The sequence below is a fragment of the Paramisgurnus dabryanus genome, chromosome 18 (genome assembly GCF_030506205.2).
Source record: "Paramisgurnus dabryanus chromosome 18, PD_genome_1.1, whole genome shotgun sequence".
Lineage (NCBI taxonomy): Eukaryota > Metazoa > Chordata > Actinopteri > Cypriniformes > Cobitidae > Paramisgurnus > Paramisgurnus dabryanus.
The window spans coordinates 22,704,427-22,725,341 of record NC_133354.1 but is presented as its reverse complement, the minus strand read 5'-3'; the positions used below and the strand labels follow the sequence as shown (position 1 = coordinate 22,725,341).

Genomic DNA, 20,915 nt, shown 5'->3' with positions numbered 1-20,915 from the left:
TTAAAAGTTCAACTTGTATTATTTTCACTGCAGGAATGCACAGGAAATCATTAAATCTGCAGGTTTCCAGTACCGTTTGAGTATGCAATGTAATAAGAGCATTTAAGGTAATGATTTAGTCGGTATGCTTGATAAAGTAGCAGTTGGTCTGTATTGAGGAGATTTACCCTGCTGGATGCCCAATTACGCTCTTTGCTGATATCAAGGTTGTGCGTATGATGGTGACAAATGGAATGCTGTTTAAAGTGGCAGTAAAATGAATTACACTGCATGGTAATAGACACATTAAATTTTGTCATTTGCTTGAAGTGGACTCGGGCCATATTTGCTGTGAACTAATATACAGTCATTGGGTTTTAGAGGCCACACCAGCTTGACTTTGAGTGATGCTAATGTTAATGGTGATGGATGTCTTTACTATTTATTTATTTACTTATTTGCTTTGTAGTCTTGCTAATAGCTGCAAATGGAGGCAGAAGATAAGGTTTGACTAAAAAAAGATATAAATTTGTATAACTTTAAACTAATAGTCCTCTTCAGTGAGTGATAACAGGCCTCCCTGTCCTGGTTGTGTATGAAATCCTACAGCAGTTTCCTGGCAGGCCTCTGACCTACATACATTAGAGGAAGACAGATGTGTCCCGAAGTGACCATGCCTTAGCCCTGACCCTTCTCTCATACTTTGTTCACATCCGCTTTACATCACTGACAGAGCATCAGTTCGTTTGAACCTTTTCAGGACAAGTTCAGCTTGTGCATTTGATGTTTACAGTCATAACTGAAAAGCTCAGATGAAAAACTGCTAAACGCCACCTCCGTCAAACATTAAACACTGTAATGATATTGACTGAATTCTCTAGGAATGTATTTTATGTTCAGTAGATACTGTCGATTAAAACAGTAATAAATGTTTATTGGCAGAATGGTCACAGCTTTTTTTGCAAAATCCTCAAAGTGCACAGAAGATGAATTGGATGAATGATGGTTTGCGTACGTCAAGGTGCAAGAGTCTTTTACCTGAATATATCACAATATTGACCGAATATGTGAGTATTATTAAAAAAGTATTTTGCAGTCAAATGTGTTAAATACCAATGAAATTACTAAAGTGCCATTTTTGGAAAAGTAATCTTTTTATTGCCATTAAAATCCAAGATAAGTGGACTTTTATGGCAATGAAAAGATTATTAGATTATTTCATTGCCATTAAAGTCCAAGATAAGTTTATGTATAATTGTTGTCCATAAATTGAAACAACACAAGTAATAAAAAAAACAATTGTAAGAGCATATGCGTGTAGGTATGAATGTGTGTTTATGTGTTTATATATGAAGTTTGTATATATTTATGTGTGTATATACCTATTTGTTTATGCAGGTATATTGCTTATGCCTAAATTACGATGGGTAGATGTTGTTTGGTTAGCAGGGTAGGCGTAATAAGCCATGGCTTCAGTCTACACCTTTTCGGTTACCCCCTTTGTTTGTAATGAATTTGCTGTAAATATATCTTGTTCTATGTTCAGTACCCGAATAAACTTTCATTCATTCATTCATTCAAAGTAAAATTTCTGAAACTAAACAAAAAAGCCTGATAAAAATGCTCATTTACAAGAAAAAGTGTCAGATGCACGTCAGGGAGTTTCATCTGAGCTCTTTATTTGTTGTGTATTAAATTGCATGCTGTAGATCATGTGTTACTGTCAATAAATTGTCAATACAATTTTCAACTGGGTAAATATGTATAAACAAAGTATTCAGTAAAGATGCTTTGCAGTGTCAATATTTCAGAGGCAATCAGACATTAAATACCGTGATTAATATTATAGGTTAAGATAAGATTTTATCTCAGTTTTATGAGCGTAATCTCAACATGAAATCCTGACTGGCGTTAAAATACAGTCATAACAACGTAGGAGAAAAGTCCCATGAAAATTCCTAAGGATCCTTTAAAATGCTGCATGAACTCTTTAACATCACCCCACCCATATAAACAAACTCTGGAGCAAATGTGAAACAAACATGCAATGGAAATGTCTGTTAGCTTTGTTCTCAGGTTTTGTATGTTGTATACCCAAACTGGTATAAGCAGGAATCTGTTCTGCTTTGTTGTCCCTTTAGGATATGCTGCCCATCGACCAGAAAAGTCCTTATTTTGATTTATACTTTAATTTTTAGAAATATCTGACTCATGCCTCTGTACGTTAAGAATTAATCGAGTGAGACTTTTTATTTGACTGATGAAGCTGTTCTCTGTCCAGAAGCTGCTTTGAAGACTTCGTTATTAAAAACCCTGGTTTCCCGAATAGGGTTTAGTTTAATCCAGGTTATTGGTTATGGTCTTGGTTATTTTAGGACATTTAAGTAGATTTACAAACAAAAACATTACTGCTGTGCATCTTACTGTGGGTTCACAGTGGGACGATGTGAATGCGGCGCGTTTGCCGCAAAAGCACGCACTATTTGCCTTAAACGTGTCTTTGCCCAAAATAAAGATATTCAACTCAAGCGAAAAATTTGCATAAGTAAACTAGAGCGAGTAGCGCATGAATGTAGCATTGGAGTTCTAAACGGGTCGGGCACGTTTATTGTTTATAAAGTTTATTGTTTCAGTTGTTTGTATTGTTAAAAGGCGTGAACATTAAAGCTTGATTTGAATTCCCGTCTGCTGGTCATGATAATAGCCTACGTGTATAAGAAAAAAAAGGCGGGGGGGGGTCGGCTGGGTCGGGCCGCGGGTCGGATTCGGACAGATAATTCACGTTGATGTGTCGGGTTACATCGGGTCCGGGCTTTAAAAGCCAAGGGCCAGGTCGGGTCGGGTTGTAATTTTCAGGCCCGTTGAGAACTCTATGTAGCATTAATGCTGCGTTCACACCAGTCGTGGTAGAGGCGTCAACCGCGAGTGATTTTAATGTTAAGTCAATGTGAAGACGCATTGATGGGCGTCTGGAGGTCTCGCAGCGCGAATGAGGCAGTAGACGGGATTCCGCCTCATTCGCACGTCTAGTTTGCGCGAATGCCGCGAATTGATCGTTGCTGCGGAAAAAGTTCAAAAAAAATTTATTTGGTGGAAAAATGTGCCGCGTTAAACATCAGGAGCTTTCTCTAGTAGTGACGTGATTACAGGAAGTACGTCCCTTGTAAATGTACCATTAAAACTAGACGCGGTAGACGCAAATTTGATGCCTCAAACGCAGCTGGTGTGAACCAACAGTAAGACAAAACTAGGGCACTGATATGTTTTTTTACGATATGTCAGTGCAAGCTGTTTTCAGTTAGGACAACTCAAACAAGCATTTTAGTCTTGGACTAGACCTAATTAAGCCATGTCTGGGAAATGCCAAATTATTGCCAAATGCATTTAAAAGTACAGAAGTTATGCAAGTTTAGCAATACTGTAAAAAAATTCTGCCTTAAGTTTAATCAGATTGGTTATGCAAGTCATTTCAACCAACTATTAAAGTTTTGACTAGTGATGAGTTGACATTAATGATAAAAACAAGTTGTTTTATTGTTTAACCTAATTTGTTAAGATTAAATAACAGCACCGATCGACAGGCCATAAGTCCGTTTTGTGTTTAATGTCTGCCAATCTGTATTATGGACACAAAGCTGGAATGTGCCTCTGAAGGGAACTGCCTTGAAAATAGTCTCGATGACATTTTCTTTTAGTCTTATCTCAGTATAATGTCTGATAAAGCGCTGTTTATAAGAGAACACGACATGCTTTGTTTAGGGGTAACCCTGGCAACTGCTGTATAAGCGCCTTTGACAGAGAGTGAATTTTGAGCTTTAATTCATTTCATAAAAAAGGCAAAGAATGTAGACAATGTGTTGACTATCTCTCTATCTCTCACTGACGTGCACGTGGATCAGCACCTGCATGACGGCAATAAATCATGCCCTGGTAATTTAAACCATATTGCATGATGTAGTTTTGATGCGCCGCTTGCTCATTATACAAACACCTTTGACAAGATGAGGAATGCCGCAGCAGTGTTGCCAGATTGGAAATGTCCAAGGATCAAACCAGAAGCTCAAAATTATGGTATCTGGAAGAAAGTCAAATGTGCAGAATACAGCTATTTATCTAGACCAGTGGTTTTCAACTCCATTCCTGGAGGCCCACTGTTCTACGCATTTTGTATGTCTCTTATATCTGACAGTTCATAGAGATATCTACTAATGAGCTGATGATATGAATCAGCTGTATATGAATAAGGAAGCCATACAAAATGTACACAGGAGTTGGCCTCGAGGAAAAATGCTGCAAACCACTGATCAGCACTTTTGATATCCTGCAGATTTTGAAAGTAGATACATAAGTAGGTGTACCTTATAGTAAGAGGGTCAAAACAACTTACTAGAAACTACAAACCTAAACATAATTGAGAAGAGATGGAGTTGCCGCACTGTTTTATCCTAATTCTACCACCAAACCTAACCCTAAACCCAACATTTAACAGGATTTAGGCCGTAGCTGTATTCCATCTAGCCAGGACCGTTGTTTTCCTAATTATATTCCCAAACCTAACCCTAAAACTAGGCATCTCATGAGTTATAGGCCGTAGCTGTATCTCTTCTAGCCGAAACCAAGGGATGGAAGACATGCTTAACACAAGTTCTCCACAAAATTATGGCGGTAGACGTAGGATCCAAAGCTAGATCAATGATTATAGAAGCCCTATGCTTGTAAAAACCCTTTCAAGCGTCACAAAGTTTGGAAATTATTGTACACTAAGGGATTTTTGATTTATGATACAAATAGAATAACTATCATACATCTGGCAACACTAGGGCACAGCAGCCATAAAATACCCTTTCGGCGGTTCATCGTTACCATAAGGCTTCAAAGAAAATTAATATCCAAAAACACTAAAGCCCATTTAAGTGATTTATATTACAAGTCAAGTTTAAGTTGGTTATACTGTACTTCTATTATAAAAACAATATAGACACAGCATGTTTTATGTCTGTATGGTATACAAGGACATCAAGTTGTTAATCATTCTCTCTCCCCCTTTCTTCTCTCCATAGTGGTAAATTAATTTGTTCAAATTAATTTACAGACCGATTTGCTGTTATCATGTGAAATATAAATGTTGCAGTCCCTTCTTCAGGGATTACCAAAACAACCGATAATGGCAGCCCTATTTTATTTAAAACAGACCACTTTGTATTAATCTTTATATCATGTTATTTATTAATTAATTATAGTACAATAGTAATTATACACTATACACTTTCTAAATAAAATGTGAAGTGGTGCTTGCCTTGGCAAAATTCCGGGGACGATATCATTCATGATTATTCTCCGAGTCACAAGTTAAACAATCCAACTCCTGTGTCTCCACGATGTTCTGATGCATAGTTATAAGGCTTTGTTTATTTTGTTGCTAGAGTACAGTATTTGGTTGCTAGGGAAAAATTTGGCATCTACTAGTGATTATACTCTGAGTCACAAGTAAAATGGCCCAACCCTCGTGTCTCTACGATGTTCTGATGCAGATATATAAGCCTTTGTTTATTCTGTTGCTAGGGTACTGTAGTTGGTTGCTAGGGGCGTGGCTTAATACCTCTGTAAGGATTAATGAGGAAAATGAGTGACACTGTGGTGCGAAAATATGCTTCTGAGTATTTAATAATGGCAGTCTATGGGATCGGTTGCTAGGGTACTCTCTTTGGTTGCTAGGGTGTGGCTTGGGAGTGGCCAGTGATGATTCTCAATAAGCTAATTAATTGGTCTTCTGCTGTTGTAGCCCATCCGCCTCAAGCTTGTGCGTGTTGTGGCTTCACAAATGCTTTGCTGCATACCTCGGTTGTAACGAGTGGTTATTTCAGTCAAAGTTGCTCTTCTATCAGCTTAAATCAGTCGGCCCATTCTCCTCTGAGCTCTAGCATCAACCAGGCATTTTCGCCCACAGGACTGCCGCATACTGGATGTTTTTCCCTTTTCACACCATTCTTTGTAAACCCTAGAAATGGTTGTGCGTGAAAATCCCAGTAACTGAGCAAATTGTAAAATACTCAGACTGGCTCGCCTGGCACCAACAACCATGCCACACTCAAAATTGCTTAAATCACCTTTCTTTTTCCATTCTGACATTCAGTTTGGAGTTTAGGAGATTGTCCTGACCAGGACCACACCCCTAAATGCATTGAAGCAACTGCCATGTGATTGGTTGATTAGATAAATGCATTAATGAGAAATTGAACAGGTGTTCCTAATAATCCTTTAGGTGAGTGTATATATATATATATTAAATCCCTAAAGGGCATCTGCAATAATCCATACCTTAAACTTAAAAAAAAAGTCATTTATAACACACTGCGAGTACACATGGCCGATTTCCAGAAACCTTTAGTCTGGTGATCAGTACAATAACTGCAAACAGTCAAAACACTGATCTCATCTGTTAAAACTGCTTAAAAGAGGAAACAGCCCACCTTACAAATATCTCACTCAAGCAACAATAAACACAAAGCCAACTGTGCTCAGATGTGCACCTGTTTTCTTCAGCGTCACGGAAAATCAATCCATGCATGATAGCGAGATCCAAGATCAATTCAGTCCAATCCCACCGAAACACTGAATTCTTGATCAGACTTGGTGTGGAGGGCCAAGATCTTATTTTATAGAGCTGTGAACCCATGAGTGGCATTTGAAGCCTCTGATCGGAGGAAAATGCATTAATTGGTATGACACACGATGTCTGAGACAGGGATTTAGCAACACATTGCTAAACCTCACTAACCTTTCCACAAACAGGTTGTCACATCCTGGAAACCAAAGATCAAAACAACAGAAACTAGTGTAAGCAGATATTTATTTTTATCAGTGTGATTTTTTATCTCTATATTCTTTTTTTTTTTTTAAAGATATATTGGTTGCATAATGGCTCACGTTGGAAAATATGCAGTTGTTACTGTAAAAATATTTTTATGAGATTTGACCCTTAAACATTATCATTGTTGCTACAAAACAATGTATTTAGGTTATATTAAATATCACACCAGTCAGTTAAGATTGAAACACACCTTTAAGTTACCTAAGCAAATAGCTTTTCTCCATGCTACAGTATAGCCTGCACAATTATGCAGAATAATATTAGAAGTTTTTCCTTTGAAGATTCACTTTCAATTTGCATTCTGCTATCTTCAAAATATTAAAATGAAATGAGAAACCGAGAAATAGAAAAAACTAATCAAGCATAAAAATATCCTAAATTAGAGAGGACACGTGTCTATCATGAATTCTTTAAGTGCTGTAGATTTATCTTCTTCACTGATTCTTAGGACAGTAAGCTTTTATCTATAATTGACCAGAGTGCATCGCTGTCTGCTTTCATTACTTTGGTGCTTTCTTTGACAATGCACCTGCTGTTTTGTGTTAATAAATGGATCAGGTCAGCAGGGCTGAATGTTCTTCCATGATAAAGGTTTTGAATTCTTTCAGAAGCTGAAAAAGGTAATTGTTTATCCTGCTCTTTAAACAGCCAATTCAGAAGAACCAATTAATGAACCAGTTAAGTAAAATTTTCTTGACCCTTTTATTGCCAGCCAGGTAGTGTGTTGTCTAAATTCATCATTTCCAGGATTTTAAATGTTATTTTTGTGATACATACTAGAAAATTTTATTAAATGACAGAATATATACTGTAGATTTATGAACTACTAATATACAGTAATTTACAGTAATTTAGCCAAAACTATTTATACAGTATTGTGTTCTCAAATTACAAGAATACTGTAATCAACTGCACAGGTAGTTGTAAACTGTAAAAACAGTATTTTGCAGGTGAAGCCACTACCAGTTACAGTGAAAAGCATTACTTTGTATGACCAGTTAATAGAAAACACTAATCAACAGCACAGATATTTGTAGTAGCCTACTACACTTTTACTTTAAATACAGTAAAAAACTGTAAAAACAGTATTTTGCAGGTGAAGTCACTACCAGTTACAATGAAAAGCGTTACTGTGTATGACTAGTTACAAGACAACAGTGATCAACAGCACAGGTATTTGTAGAAGCCTACTACACTTTTACTTTAAATACAGTTAAAAACTGTAAAAACAGAACTTTGCAGGTGAAGCCACTACCAATTACAGTGAAAAGCGTTACTGTGTATGAAAAGTTACAAGACAACAGCGATCAACAGCACAGGTATTTGTAGTAGCCTACTACACAGTTACTTTAAATACAGTAAAAAACTGTAAAAACTGTATTTTGCAGGTGAACCCAATACCAGTTATAGTGAAAAGCGTTACTGTGTATGACTAGTTACAAGACAACAGTAATCAACAGCACAGATATTTGTAGAAGCCTACTACACAGTTACTTTAAATACAGGAAAAAACTGTAAAAACAGTATTTTGCAGTTGAACCCAATACCAGTTACAGTGAAAAGCGTTACTGTGTATGACTAGTTACAAGACAACAGTGATCAACAGCACAGATATTTGTAGAAGCCTACTAGACTTTTACTATAAATACAGTAAAAAATTGTAAAAACAGTATTTTGCAGGTGAACTCAATACCAGTTACAGTGAAAAGCATTACTGTGTATGACTAGCTACAAGACAACAGTGATCAACAGCACAGATATTTGTAGTAGCCTACTACACTTTTACTTTTAATACAGTAAAAAACTGTAAAAACAGTATTTTGCAGGTGAACCCAATACCAGTTACAGTGAAAAGTGTTACTGTGTATGACTAGCTACAAGACAACAGTGATCAACAGCACAGATATTTGTAGTAGCCTACTACACAGTTACTATAATTACAGTAAACATACTGTAAAAACAGTATTTTGCAGGTGATGCCACTACCAGTTTCAGTAAAAGCATTACTGTGTATGACTAGTTACAAGAAAACAGTAATCAACAGCACAGGTATTTGTAGTAGCCTACTACACAGTTACTTTAAATACAGTAAACAAACTGTAAAAACAGTATTTTGCAGGTGAAGCCACTACCAGTTACAGTGAAAAGCGTTACTGTGTATGACTAATTACAAGAAAACAGTAATCAACAGCACAGGTATTTGTAGTAGCCTACTACACAGTTACTTTAAATACAGTAAAAACCTGTAAAAACAGTACCAGTTACAGTAAAAAGCTTTACCGTGTATGACTAGTTGCTTTACAGTAAATTTTACAATAATGGTTTTACATTTTATTTCAAATTAAATGACAGTAAACAAGATCAGAACAAGACTGCCCACACAGCAGTCAATTCCGCACCAGAGCTGTCTACTTTGGCGTGGATCGAGTGCGCATCAGCGCCAGAGTCGACTGCTGCATGGGTGTGCTGAAACCTTGTAAAAGTCTAAGATCCAAGTTTCCAAATTAGACACTTATCTTCACAATCTTTTTGAAAGTAATTCTAATCTATATTCTAAAATTGCCATGCTTTCGTTACTTTATTGTTTCTATTCGATGCAAAGTTGCTCAGAAACAAACAATTTTTTTTAAATAATTGTAAAAAGTGCTAAATAAATTAGAATGTAACTTAATTTTAACTTAACTTTATAGTATTTATAGTGTTTCTAATGCTATAAATACTTTAGTGTATTTATACTATAGTATAAATAACAAATAATCTTTTTAAGACAGAAAATAACCAAGCCTGCACTCATTACAGGTTTTTAAATTTTTTATTTTGGATAAAACGTTTTTTTACAATGTACTGCTTATTGTTTATTTATTCTTAATGCAGTTCCAGCATCTATGGTGATATTTATAGCAAGGAACTGATTCATCCATTGATCCACACAAGTTAATCCATACACAAATGAATCAATACACAAGTTAATCCATACACAAATGAATCCATATACAAGCTGAGGGAGGGGCAATTTGGCACAGGGAGAGTACTGCTTATTGTAAAGAGGAAAGTATTAAGGTGTCACTGTTACAATGTAATAATACAGTACAGGGTTTATAATTACAGCATGTACTTACTATATAGGATTAGGATTAGGGTCTGGTTTAGGGTATTTGTAAATTATGCAGTATTTACATTTACTATTACTACAAAAGTTACACACACAGGCACTGTAAAATAAAGTGTTACAGAGTTGACCAATGTATTTATTTAGTACAAAAATTGTATTCAGTGTCGTGTTTATGAATGGATTGAATGCATATCAATTTTCTACATGTACAGTATGTCTGACTAAACACACAAGCATCCAGTTCCCCCTCCACCCTCATTTCCCCAGGAAGATCAGCGATCTGTGGCCCGTCAAATCTCTGGCATTGCATGAGAATACAGCAAAAACCACTGGAAGGGCATCCTGTGGAAAAACCTTCAGAAGATTTCACTTCCTTAACTGCTCTCGCTTCTCTTCACCGAAAGTTTCTAGTATGAAGGGGTGTGCTGGTATTTACAGTGTGCCTGAATGTGTTTTGGCAAGGATATCGTTTCGGAACCATACGTAAGCGCTTGTCTGGACGTAGTAGATGTCCCTCTTGGGGATACTTTGCTCTAAACACCATTTCCTCATGATCTTCATAGAACCGACGGCATTATTGTTTTCCGGATGTCAAATGTGTCCCCCGCTTGCCTTCAAAGTCAAGCTGACGCATTAGAGGCCAGAAATACTAAGATGGATGTGTTATTGTGCCACCGGCTTAATTGTTTGGGCCTTAAAATAATTAGGATGCATTAAAACCCTAATAGGTGGAACGTTTATATTGCCTTCATGGCAGCACAGTATGTTCAACCTGCTATTTGACAGGTTAAAACCGGAACGGCACAAATCATTTGCAGCACATTTACAATTAAAGAGACGCTTTTCATGCATGTGTGTTCATTACCACATTTATAAACGAAACAAAGGTTAACATGGGGCATTCTGTAAGGTTTCTAAATGCAGTCAAAATGCAAATGCAACCACTCTCCTTTCCTGTAGTGAAAGCGCAGTGGCAGCATTTGGGTGACATTAAACATGATTTGTTGTCAACAGAACATGCTTACAACCGATACAACATGCTCACAGAAGTCAATAGCTGCTGTTTCTGGTGAATGATTAAACACATGCTGTGCTATATCACATGAACGTTTGACTCAGCATTAGGAGTCACTTGGAGTTTGGTGCTTTCATGTTGTCTTATCTGATTTTAGTTGGAGACCCTGAAGTGAACTGTGCTTTTGACAGGCATCATTGCTTTTCGATATAGTCATATTTTAAAGAAACTTTTTGCAGTTTAAAAGTGCTTGGGGTTTAGCGTTAGGTGTAGGGTCAAGATACTTTAAATGTCAATTTAACAACATGTATGTACACTGTACTGTAGTTACATTATATACATTTTTGTCATGTAAGTACATACTAGTTAAAGAGGCCTTATATGAAATGGGGCAAGCTTAACGCGCTAATAAAATAATAATAAACGATATTTAAAAACTAGTTTGCTGTGTGTGAGTTTTATAAATGAGCAAATCTCTATTTTTGAGGAATACTCTAAACTGCACATTTTCTTTGGTCAGAAGGCAAAGTTTAACACTGAGGGATAAAAGTATTGATCCTGCACAGCCAAAGTAAAAAAAAAAACAGTGGGAATTCTGACAGGGTACATAGACCATTCATTTCACAGCAGAGATGATTAAAACAGAACAAAACAAGTGTCTCTCCGCCTGTCTATTAGTCTCCCCTGTCTATCTGTATGTCTTTATTTGTCTGCATGTCTCTGTCTGTCTACTTGAATGGCTGTCTGTCTGTCTGTTTGTTCGTTTGTCTGTCTGTCTACATATGTCTGTTGGTCTATTCATCTATCTGTCTGGATGTGTCTAGTTGTTTGTCTGTCTGTCTTTCTGTCTGTCTGTCAGTCTCCCTGTCTAGCCTGTATTTGTCTGCATGTGTCTGTCTTTCTGTCTATTTGAATGGCTGTCTGTCTGTTTGTCCCTCTGCCTGTCTGTCTGCTTGCTTGCTTGTTTGTTTGTCTGTCTGCGTATGTATGTGCTCTATTTGTCCATCTGTCTGTCTCTCTTTTTGTCTGTCTGTCTGTATTTATCTGCATGTGTCTGTCTGTCTGTCTGTCATTTTGTCTGCCTGTTTGTCTGTCTGTCTGTGTATGTCTGTTGGTCTATTTGTCAATCTGTCTGTCTGTATCTGTCTGCATGTGTCTATATGTCAATCTGTCTGCCTGTCCATATGTTTGTCTGTCAGTCTGTCTGTTTGCCTGTCTGTCTGTTTGTCCGTCTGTCTATCTGTCACTCCGTCTGTCTATGTTTGTTTGTCTATTTGTCCACCCGTCTGTCTGTATTTGTTTGGAAGTGTCTGTTTGTTTGTTTGCCTGTATATATCTGTCAATCTGTCTGTCTGTCTGCATCTGTTTGTTTGCATCTGTCTGTCTGTCTGCGTATGTATGTTGGTCTATTTGTCCATCTGTCTGTCTGTATCTCTCTGGATGTATCTATTTGTATGTCTGTCTGTCCATATTTCTGTCAATCTGTCTGTCTGTTTGCCTGCCTGTCTGTAACTGTCTACTTATTGTATGTCTGTCAGTCAATTTGTCCATCCGTCTGTCTCTCTTTTTTGTCTGTCTGTCATTTTGTTTGCCTGTTTGTCCCTCTGCCTGTCTGTATCTGTCTGTCAAGCTGTCTGTCTGCCTGTCTGTCTGTTTGTCTCTCTGCTTGTCTGTATCTGTCTGTTAAGTTGTCTATTCGTCCACCTTGTTGTTTGGATGTGACTTTTGTTTGTTTGCCTGTCTATATATCTGTCTGCCTGTCTGTGTATGTATGTTGGTCTATTTGCCCATCTGTCTGTCTGTATCTCTCTGGATGTGTCTATTTGTTTGTCTGTCTGTCCGTAATTCTGTCAACCTGTCTGTCTGTTTGCCTGCCTGTCTGTAATTATTTACATATTGTATGTCTGTCAGTCTATTTGTCCATCCGTCTGTCTCTCTTTTTGTCTGGCTGTCTGTCATTTTGTCTGCCTTTCTGTCAAGATGTCTATTTGTCCACCCGTCTGTCCGTATTTGTTTGGATGTGTCTATTTGTTTGTTAGCCTGTCTATATATCTGTCTGTCTGTCTGTCTGCGTATGTGTGTTTGTCTGTCCATCTGTCTGTCTTTATCTCTCTGGATGTGTCTATTTGTTTTGTCTGTCTGTCCATATTTCTGTCAATCTGTCTGTTTGCCTGCCTGTTTGTAACTGTCTACATATTGTATGTCTGTCTGCGTTTTTGTCCATTCGTCTGTCTCTCTTTTTGTCTGTCTGTATCTGTCTGCATGTGTGTGTGTGTGTGTGTGTGTGTGTGTGTGTGTGTGTGTGTGTGTGTGTGTGTGTGTGTGTGTGTGTGTGTGTGTGTGTCTTTCATTTTGTCTGTCTGCATTTGTGTCTGTCTGTCAATTTGTCTGCCTGCCTGTCTATTTGTGTCTCTGCCTTTCTTTATGCTTTATGTATGTATGTTTGTCTCCTGTCTGTCTGTCTGTCTATATAATTAGTTATATATATATTTTTTTTTTTCACACAAGTCACACAGAAGATCTTTTATGCAGTTTCACATTGAAGAGTGCTACTTCTCTTTACAAACATACTCATCTACAGTGCATGGTAGACATTTTCTGATTGGCTGTGGGCGAGTTGTGATGTCATCGCCAACCACTATAAGAGTCCAGCTGATACACAGAGACACATTTAGTCCACAGCGTGTGTTCAACAAAGTGTGCTGCGAGAGCATGTAGAGAAAACACAGTGAGAAAACATGACAGGGTGAGATAAAATCTTCAATGAACACACGCTAGTGAAGACGTAAGAGCTGGAGAAACACAGTTCAAAAGGATTATATTTGGATATCTTACGTGTGATAAAGAGCAGTGGAAATCATTTGGAGACTCTAAAACACTCTTGTGATTTCAGTAAGTGCATTTGCTAAAAACTTTATTGTTTGTCTTTGTGTATGTAACTATTTTAATGCAAAGTTCTCATACTTTAAAAGCAATGCTGGTCATATTTTGTCATCTAAAAGGGTTCAGTATTTATTTGTACATTTAAATGTCACTTTTTTGCTTAGTTTCTATTCTTAATGTTGACTTTGTCTCCTCTGGTTATTTTTGAGGTCACAGCTCATGGAGGCAGAAGATACGTGGAGCACTGAGAATGTCTCCATGCGCGGGAACGTTACCTTGGGTTTAAATGACTCCTCTCCGCTATCTCTGCTCGGCTCGGAGTACAGCGACGCAGAGGTGGTCTCAATAAGCATCCTGATGGCCCTGCTGGTCCTGGGAATTGTTTTCGGCAATGTACTGGTCATCACTGCCATTGTACGGTTTCAACGTCTGCAGACGGTCACCAACTACTTCATCAGTTCTCTGGCCTGCGCCGATTTGGTCATGGGCCTGCTGGTGGTCCCATTCGGGGGGTGTTACATTCTCCTCGACACGTGGCACTTCGGAAACTTCTTCTGTGAGTTTTGGACGGCCACGGACGTGATGTGCGTCACCGCTAGCATAGAGACGTTGTGCGTGATCGCCCTGGACCGGTATGTGGCGATCATGTGGCCCTTGCGTTATCAGTCGATGCTCACAAAGCGGAAGGCCTGGGGGGTGTTGCTAGGGGTGTGGGGGGTAGCCGCCCTTATCTCTTTCTTACCCATTCATATGAAGTGGTGGGTATCTGATGACCCAGTGGCACTGAGCTGCATGGAGAACCCCAACTGTTGTGACTTCAACACCAACGCCGCCTACGCCGTCACCTCATCCATCGTTTCCTTCTACATACCGCTGGTCATCATGGTTTTCGTATACTGCAGGGTCTTCCAGGAGGCCCGTCGGCAACTTCAGAAAATCGACCGCATCGAGGGGCGAATACGGACGCAGAGCTTTAGTACCCAAGAAGGAAACGAGGTGAAGATCCGGAGGACCAAGTTCGGCATAAAGGACCACAAAGCTTTGAAGACCTTGGGGATTATAATGGGGACGTTCACCATCTGTTGGCTGCCATTTTTCGTCCTCAACGTAGTGGCGGCCATTTGGAAGATGGACAACATCAAATTGCCCTTCAGGATCTTGAACTGGATCGGCTATGCCAACTCTGGTTTCAATCCCCTGATCTACTGCAGGAGTCCTGAATTCAGATGCGCCTTTAAGGAGGTCCTGCGCTTGAGGACTTCTCGCACACCCGCCACAAGAAAAAACAAGGGGTACATCTATAGCGGCGACAGTTGGAGGTGTCACACAAAAACCACCAGACAACGAGAACCTTCTTTGTCTAACTGTGAAACAGAGATGGGTACTGACTGTTTGACAGAGGATGTCAAAAACACAAATGGGAATTGTAATAACCATGCAGACATTTTTGAACAATTGTAACCCCGTCCCACATGTACCGAAAATAGTTTTAAAGCACTACAGACAAATTCTGGTGTTTGGATCGAGAGGTTTGCCTCGAAATTATATTTATGATGTACTACTGACATACTGTGATGTTTTGGGACAGAACAAATAGAAATTATGGACATTAATGTGGATCGGATCAGATTTGAAATCTTAAAAAAGACAGAAAACAGTCTACCTCTGCACCGGATACCTCTGGAACTACCTCACGACGCATCTCAAACCTGTGCAGTCTTTGTATTTATTAAAAAAACTCAACGTATATACTTAAACGCATCCTGAATTTGGATTTGCATAATAATATTTGACTTAAAGGGCCATGGCCAATGGGGTGTTTTGTACCTTTGGACTCCAATACATTCCAATAAAGCTTCAGCTTTAGCCTGGGATCTTCGGCACGAACCCTTTCCAGAGAGGTGAAATCTAACCCTCTGATGGGACGCAACAGGTGCACATTGCCGTCTGTGCAATAACCAGCTGTTCTTGTCAAAAGCAAGAAACGGAAAGAGCCAAGCAGTTCCCTCTCTCTCTCTCTCTCTGTCAGACCCCCAACACTTTAACATTTCCACTGGGAAATCATTTTAAGGTTACAGCTGAGAGGTTATGTCTTTGTAACTATTTATCATAGGTAAGGTTTATATAAACACACATCGCAGGCCGGTTCGCACGAATAGTGGTGGTGTAATTTAACACGTCAATATTTGCAATCAAATTAAAATGGGCGTAAACAAACGTTCATTATCACACAGTGATTTGAATAATGTTCGCAAGTAACCCCACTTCAGCAGTCGTTCGTTCAGAAATCCGACTTATTGGATGTATGTTTTACGTGCTGGCTGTTTGTGTTGTTGTCGGACTGTTTACAGATACTGGAACAAACTGTCCATAGGGCAATCCTCCTGATAATGATCCAGCAGATATTTCCACGGGTTTCGTGTTAATAGCACAGGTTGTGTAACGCATCCGATTATGGAAGAGATATTAATGGAAAATATCTGACATTAAAAAAGAAGGTTATGATTTAAATAGCAGATTCAAATGTACATTACAGCTGCTCAATAACATTGTGTTGATGTTATTGATGGTGCATGTGTTGTTATATACATTTATGAGCTTAAGTCAGTGTTCGTGTGTGTGTGTGTACTTGTACAGCTATCTTTGTCATAACCAATTGAAAAAGCATCAGAGCGAAGACAAAGAGAGTGAAGACATTTTGTCCGGTCCTCACTTTCTGGCACCCCTTTAAAGGCCTTTTGGGGGGTTAGGGTTAGGTTAAAGTTGGGGTTAGGCATTTAACTGTGATGGTTGGGGTTAACGTGTGTTCCCAGGTGAAAAAAAAGTACACTTTAATAATGTACTATTATCACACACTAATGTTGTATTTATGGCTGTCAAAAGATTAATTGCGATTAATCGCATACAAAATAAAAGTTTATGTTTGCATAATATATTTGTGTGTGTATTGTGTGTAATTAATTTGTATATATAAATACACACATACATTTATAAATGTAAGCATTTTAAATTTATTTATGTACATTTTTAATTTATATATAATATAAAAAAATCTAAATAAATATATATATATAAACATGTAAATTTTTCTTAAATACATACATGCATTTGTGTGTATTTATATATACAAAAAATATTACATACAGTGCACACACATATATTATGCCAAAAAAAACTTTTATTTTGTATGCGATTAATCACGATTAATCTTTTGACAGCGCTAGATACAAAAAAATCTTCTGTAGTATTTCTTAAGATCTTAAATGTATTTATCTGTGCTATTTTAAAACGCCATGAATATTATGCTAAAAATGTTTATTTTAAAAATGTATTTAAGTATGAAAGATGGGTTCAAGTTTAATAAAAGTGGTAATATTTTTAAACAGAGATTGTGTGTTAAAATCACATTTTTGTTTATATTCATGGTGTCTCAAAATAATAAGGATAAGTACATTTAGATATTCTTATGATTATTATTAAGAAGAATTTTTTAGGAATCAAGGACAAAAATAGGGCGTGAAAATAGAGCACTTTAAGACGTGTACTACAATTATTTGTTATTATCATCGGATTAAAGTGTTTGACTAGTGAGCTGTACAATTGTTTGTGTGTGTGCGTGTGTGATGTGATACGCAAACAAGATTTGTATTTCTAAATATAAGTATTTTTCAACATCTATCTAGTATTGTTTTGTGAAATCTGTTCTTTGGGTAAAAATCTGTGAGGCTTGAATTGCTTTCATTTTGTAAAGCATTTATGGTGCTTCCCTTAAGAAAATTAGCCATGGTTTTACTACAGTTAAAACCAAAAAACCATGGTTACTGTGGTAAAACTATGGTAACCACATGGTTTTCAAAAAAAAGTTTTGCTGATTGTAATCAATACACCAAAAAAACATGGTTACTACACTTTTACCACAATAAAACCATTGTTAATTTTCGTAAGGGTTTGTTGTGGGTACTGTGTTACGTCATACGTTTCATTTTGAGCTTATGGGTAATAATAACTTTTTAAAGTCTTGATTGTCTTAGGCTCACGTGGCAAGAAGTATTTACTAAGATATTCAGCATTTCCACGAATGTGAATGTTGCCTAATGTGTTACTGTGTCATGACGACACATCTCTAAACTTAGTTTGTGTCATTCCACGAAACAAGAGCGACTGTTTCGTCTATGCTCCTATATGTTTCGTTTTAAAGTGTATTATTTTGTTTATTTATTTTTGTATGTCCAACCTGCTGCTGAATGTACATGTGAAGAATTAAACATGGCTGTTTGTAATTGTAGTTGCCATTGTGTGAAGCTTGTGGGCACTTTGCTCTCTCTAGTGGTCACATGAGGCCAACACTCAATATTTTGACTACTATACTAAACCTAAATTTCATTATTTCCAGGTTGAAGAAATACAGATGAAAAGAGTGATTTATCACTGTATGAAAGTCCAGACCGAAGCATGAATGAATAAATTAACGCATGGGTATATACAGACAAGCAGTCAATGAAGCTTATTTCAAATATATATGAATAATGGTAGCGGTTATTCTTGCACCCATAAAAAAAGTAATGTACGTGTCTCTTTAAACATAAATGCTTAAGGGCATCTCAGCAATTAAAATGCACTGTATAGAAAGTCATATGTAAAGTTTAACCTGTGAAACACAGGAGTGGGTGGATTTGAAATAGCATTGTGATGTCAAAGGCACAGATCTTAAGGGAAATCGAGCATAGAGGGTTGGCTTCTTTGTAGACGGGGTCACATCTGATCGAAAACTCACTGTTTATGCCCGCAGGACTCTAAGCTATCTCATTTTAAATTCATCCACGCTAAATGACTCACTGTTTCACATGTAGTCTGCTTATGGACAGAGATATTTTTGTTAACCCTTTGGGTAGGTATGTGACAAAAAATATAAATACTAGAAAATTCATATATAATCATATGTTAGATAATAAAAATACCTTTAATGTTTTTTAAATGAAAATTTGATTACTGATAATTATTAAGAAAGTTATGGAATTTTTAAACTCGAATATTAGGGGTCATTTTTGTACCCAATTAAAACAATAAAACTATGAAAAACTGACCTCTTCCGCTTGACCAAACACTTTAAAATATCATAACTCATCATTTATTGGTCTATTTGCATAATTCAAACCCCAGAGTGTAGGTAATTAAAAGCCCAACAAGATAAAGATGACCTCTTTTTAAAAGGTATATATAAAAATTGTATTATTTCTGATTAACCACTAATTAATGAAACTGTGAGCATCAATCCACGCATATCTTTCCATATGAAATCAAAGCCCTCTCAAATAAAAGCTATATTTTTATATATTAAAGAAACATTTCATTGTTTCTTTAATATTTCTTAATTGACTACTAATGCTGGCGAGCAATTTAAATAGTCAGATATTATTAATACATTAATTGATGATTATGTTATTTATCATTAATAAATCAATAAATGCATGCATGTATTTATTTATATGTTTGAAAAATCATGCCGATAATGTAATCTAGAGATTCTAATTATTCGTTCTGTATGATTACTTTGAAAAATACTGCACGGATTGAATGGCCAATATGATTGAATGGCCGATTCTGCTTTTGACAACAACGTCACTTGCGGATCGTAATAAACACATGCGAATGTTAAAATCAATCCCAAACTTCACCTAGTTCAAGTTAAATGTATATTCTATCAAAAGTATTAGGTTTGAATACTTATTAGGCCAAAGTATTAGGCCAAACACAAGAGAAATTTTGCTTCGCTTATAACTTTCTTCTTACGGCAGCGATCTTGGAAATTCGAACGAGAGAATCAACGTGAGGAACTAATTCATGTCACTAGTATATGGGCTTTAGAGGTATTCACAAAGCAAAGATATGACCGATTTCCTAGTCACCAACAAATACCTGCTGGGAACACAGCCGTGGGAACAAAACGCTTGTGCATATTACGTCATTTTGTCACATATCTACTTTGGGAAAAAGTTATGGAAAAAATCCATCTTTTCTCCGAACCTGCTTGTCTTCTGCACGGTCTTTACCTAGACAGTAGACGACTCTGGGCCGGATCTGCACCGAAGTCAACAGCTCAGGTGCAGATCCGGCCCAGAGTCGTCTGCTGTCTGGGTAGGGAAAAATCCACATCCTACACTCTTAGAAGAAAGGGAACAAAACCGTTCACTGTGATGGTACCCTTTAAAAACGCCCTAATATATGCACCACACTGTAAGATAAAGGACACAATAAATTATAGAAATTTTTCTTGAAACAAACATATTTTTTTTCTGTAATTCTACATTAAAGATATGTACTTTTGAGATACTATTGTAATATTTACACTTTTGTTTACACATTTGTACTTTTTAAAAGGGTACTGCCCCACGCATTGACAGACTTATACGGTACGGTATTTTTAAAATGATTGTGTTATTGTGGTTTTTAGACAACTCAATAAGGAAAATAAAGAGGAAAAATCAGTTAAAGATTTAATTAAATAAGGAGTATAGACAAATTTCAGGTTTCTATACAAACAAGATATATTTTCGGTCAATATCTGACGTTATTTGCCGATTCATTCCAAACTTTCCCAAGGACCCAACTCCAGGCCATATGTAAAGTATACATTCAATCAGCAGTGCAATTGACCAGTTGAATAATCCTGTTTGCTATATTGTCTGCTGCTGTTCCCTATGGTCTGTAATACAAAAGATCTTAATAACATCTTTAGACCGGTTAGAGTAAGTGGATTTCTGAAGAATGAGATATAATGACCACCTGCACACTTCAATCTATGCTAATCACTGTGCCTGTGTCTATTGAGTTCAGTCTTCACGACTGAGAAAAGCACAGGACTGTGATACACAATTACCATTGAGATGATCTTTAGTTGTCATTAGTGCTTTGAGGATAATGGGCAAAATTCAAAGACCTGGTCATTGAAAATCAATGAAAGGGACATAAAGAGCCAATCTGCCACAGATCCGGATAAAACCTGTGCACAATTCCCACTCGGCCTTATCTCCTTCGGACCACATCAAATCGATTAT

The 20,915-nt window shown here is 37.2% G+C and overlaps 1 protein-coding gene across 2 annotated transcripts; it reads left to right on the top strand.

Moving 5' to 3' along the window:
• Window positions 1-13,639: 13,639 nt before the first annotated feature.
• Window positions 13,640-17,706, top strand: adrb2b (adrenoceptor beta 2, surface b). 2 transcript variants are annotated; one of them, XM_065287316.1, is made up of 2 exons: window positions 13,640-13,869; window positions 14,077-17,706. In XM_065287316.1, the coding sequence occupies exon 2, from the start codon at window positions 14,080-14,082 to the stop codon at window positions 15,319-15,321; it is 1,242 nt and encodes a 413-aa protein (XP_065143388.1). In that variant the 5' UTR covers window positions 13,640-13,869; window positions 14,077-14,079; the 3' UTR covers window positions 15,322-17,706. The 2 variants fall into 2 exon arrangements, with proteins under 2 accessions (XP_065143388.1, XP_065143387.1); XM_065287315.1 differs by having other exon boundaries at window positions 14,070-17,706.
• Window positions 17,707-20,915: the final 3,209 nt, after the last annotated feature.

Excerpts from the sequence above, each read along its gene's own strand:
- adrb2b (XM_065287316.1), top strand. The coding sequence starts at position 14,080 with ATGGAGGCAGAAGATACGTGGAGCACTGAGAATGTCTCCATGCGCGGG.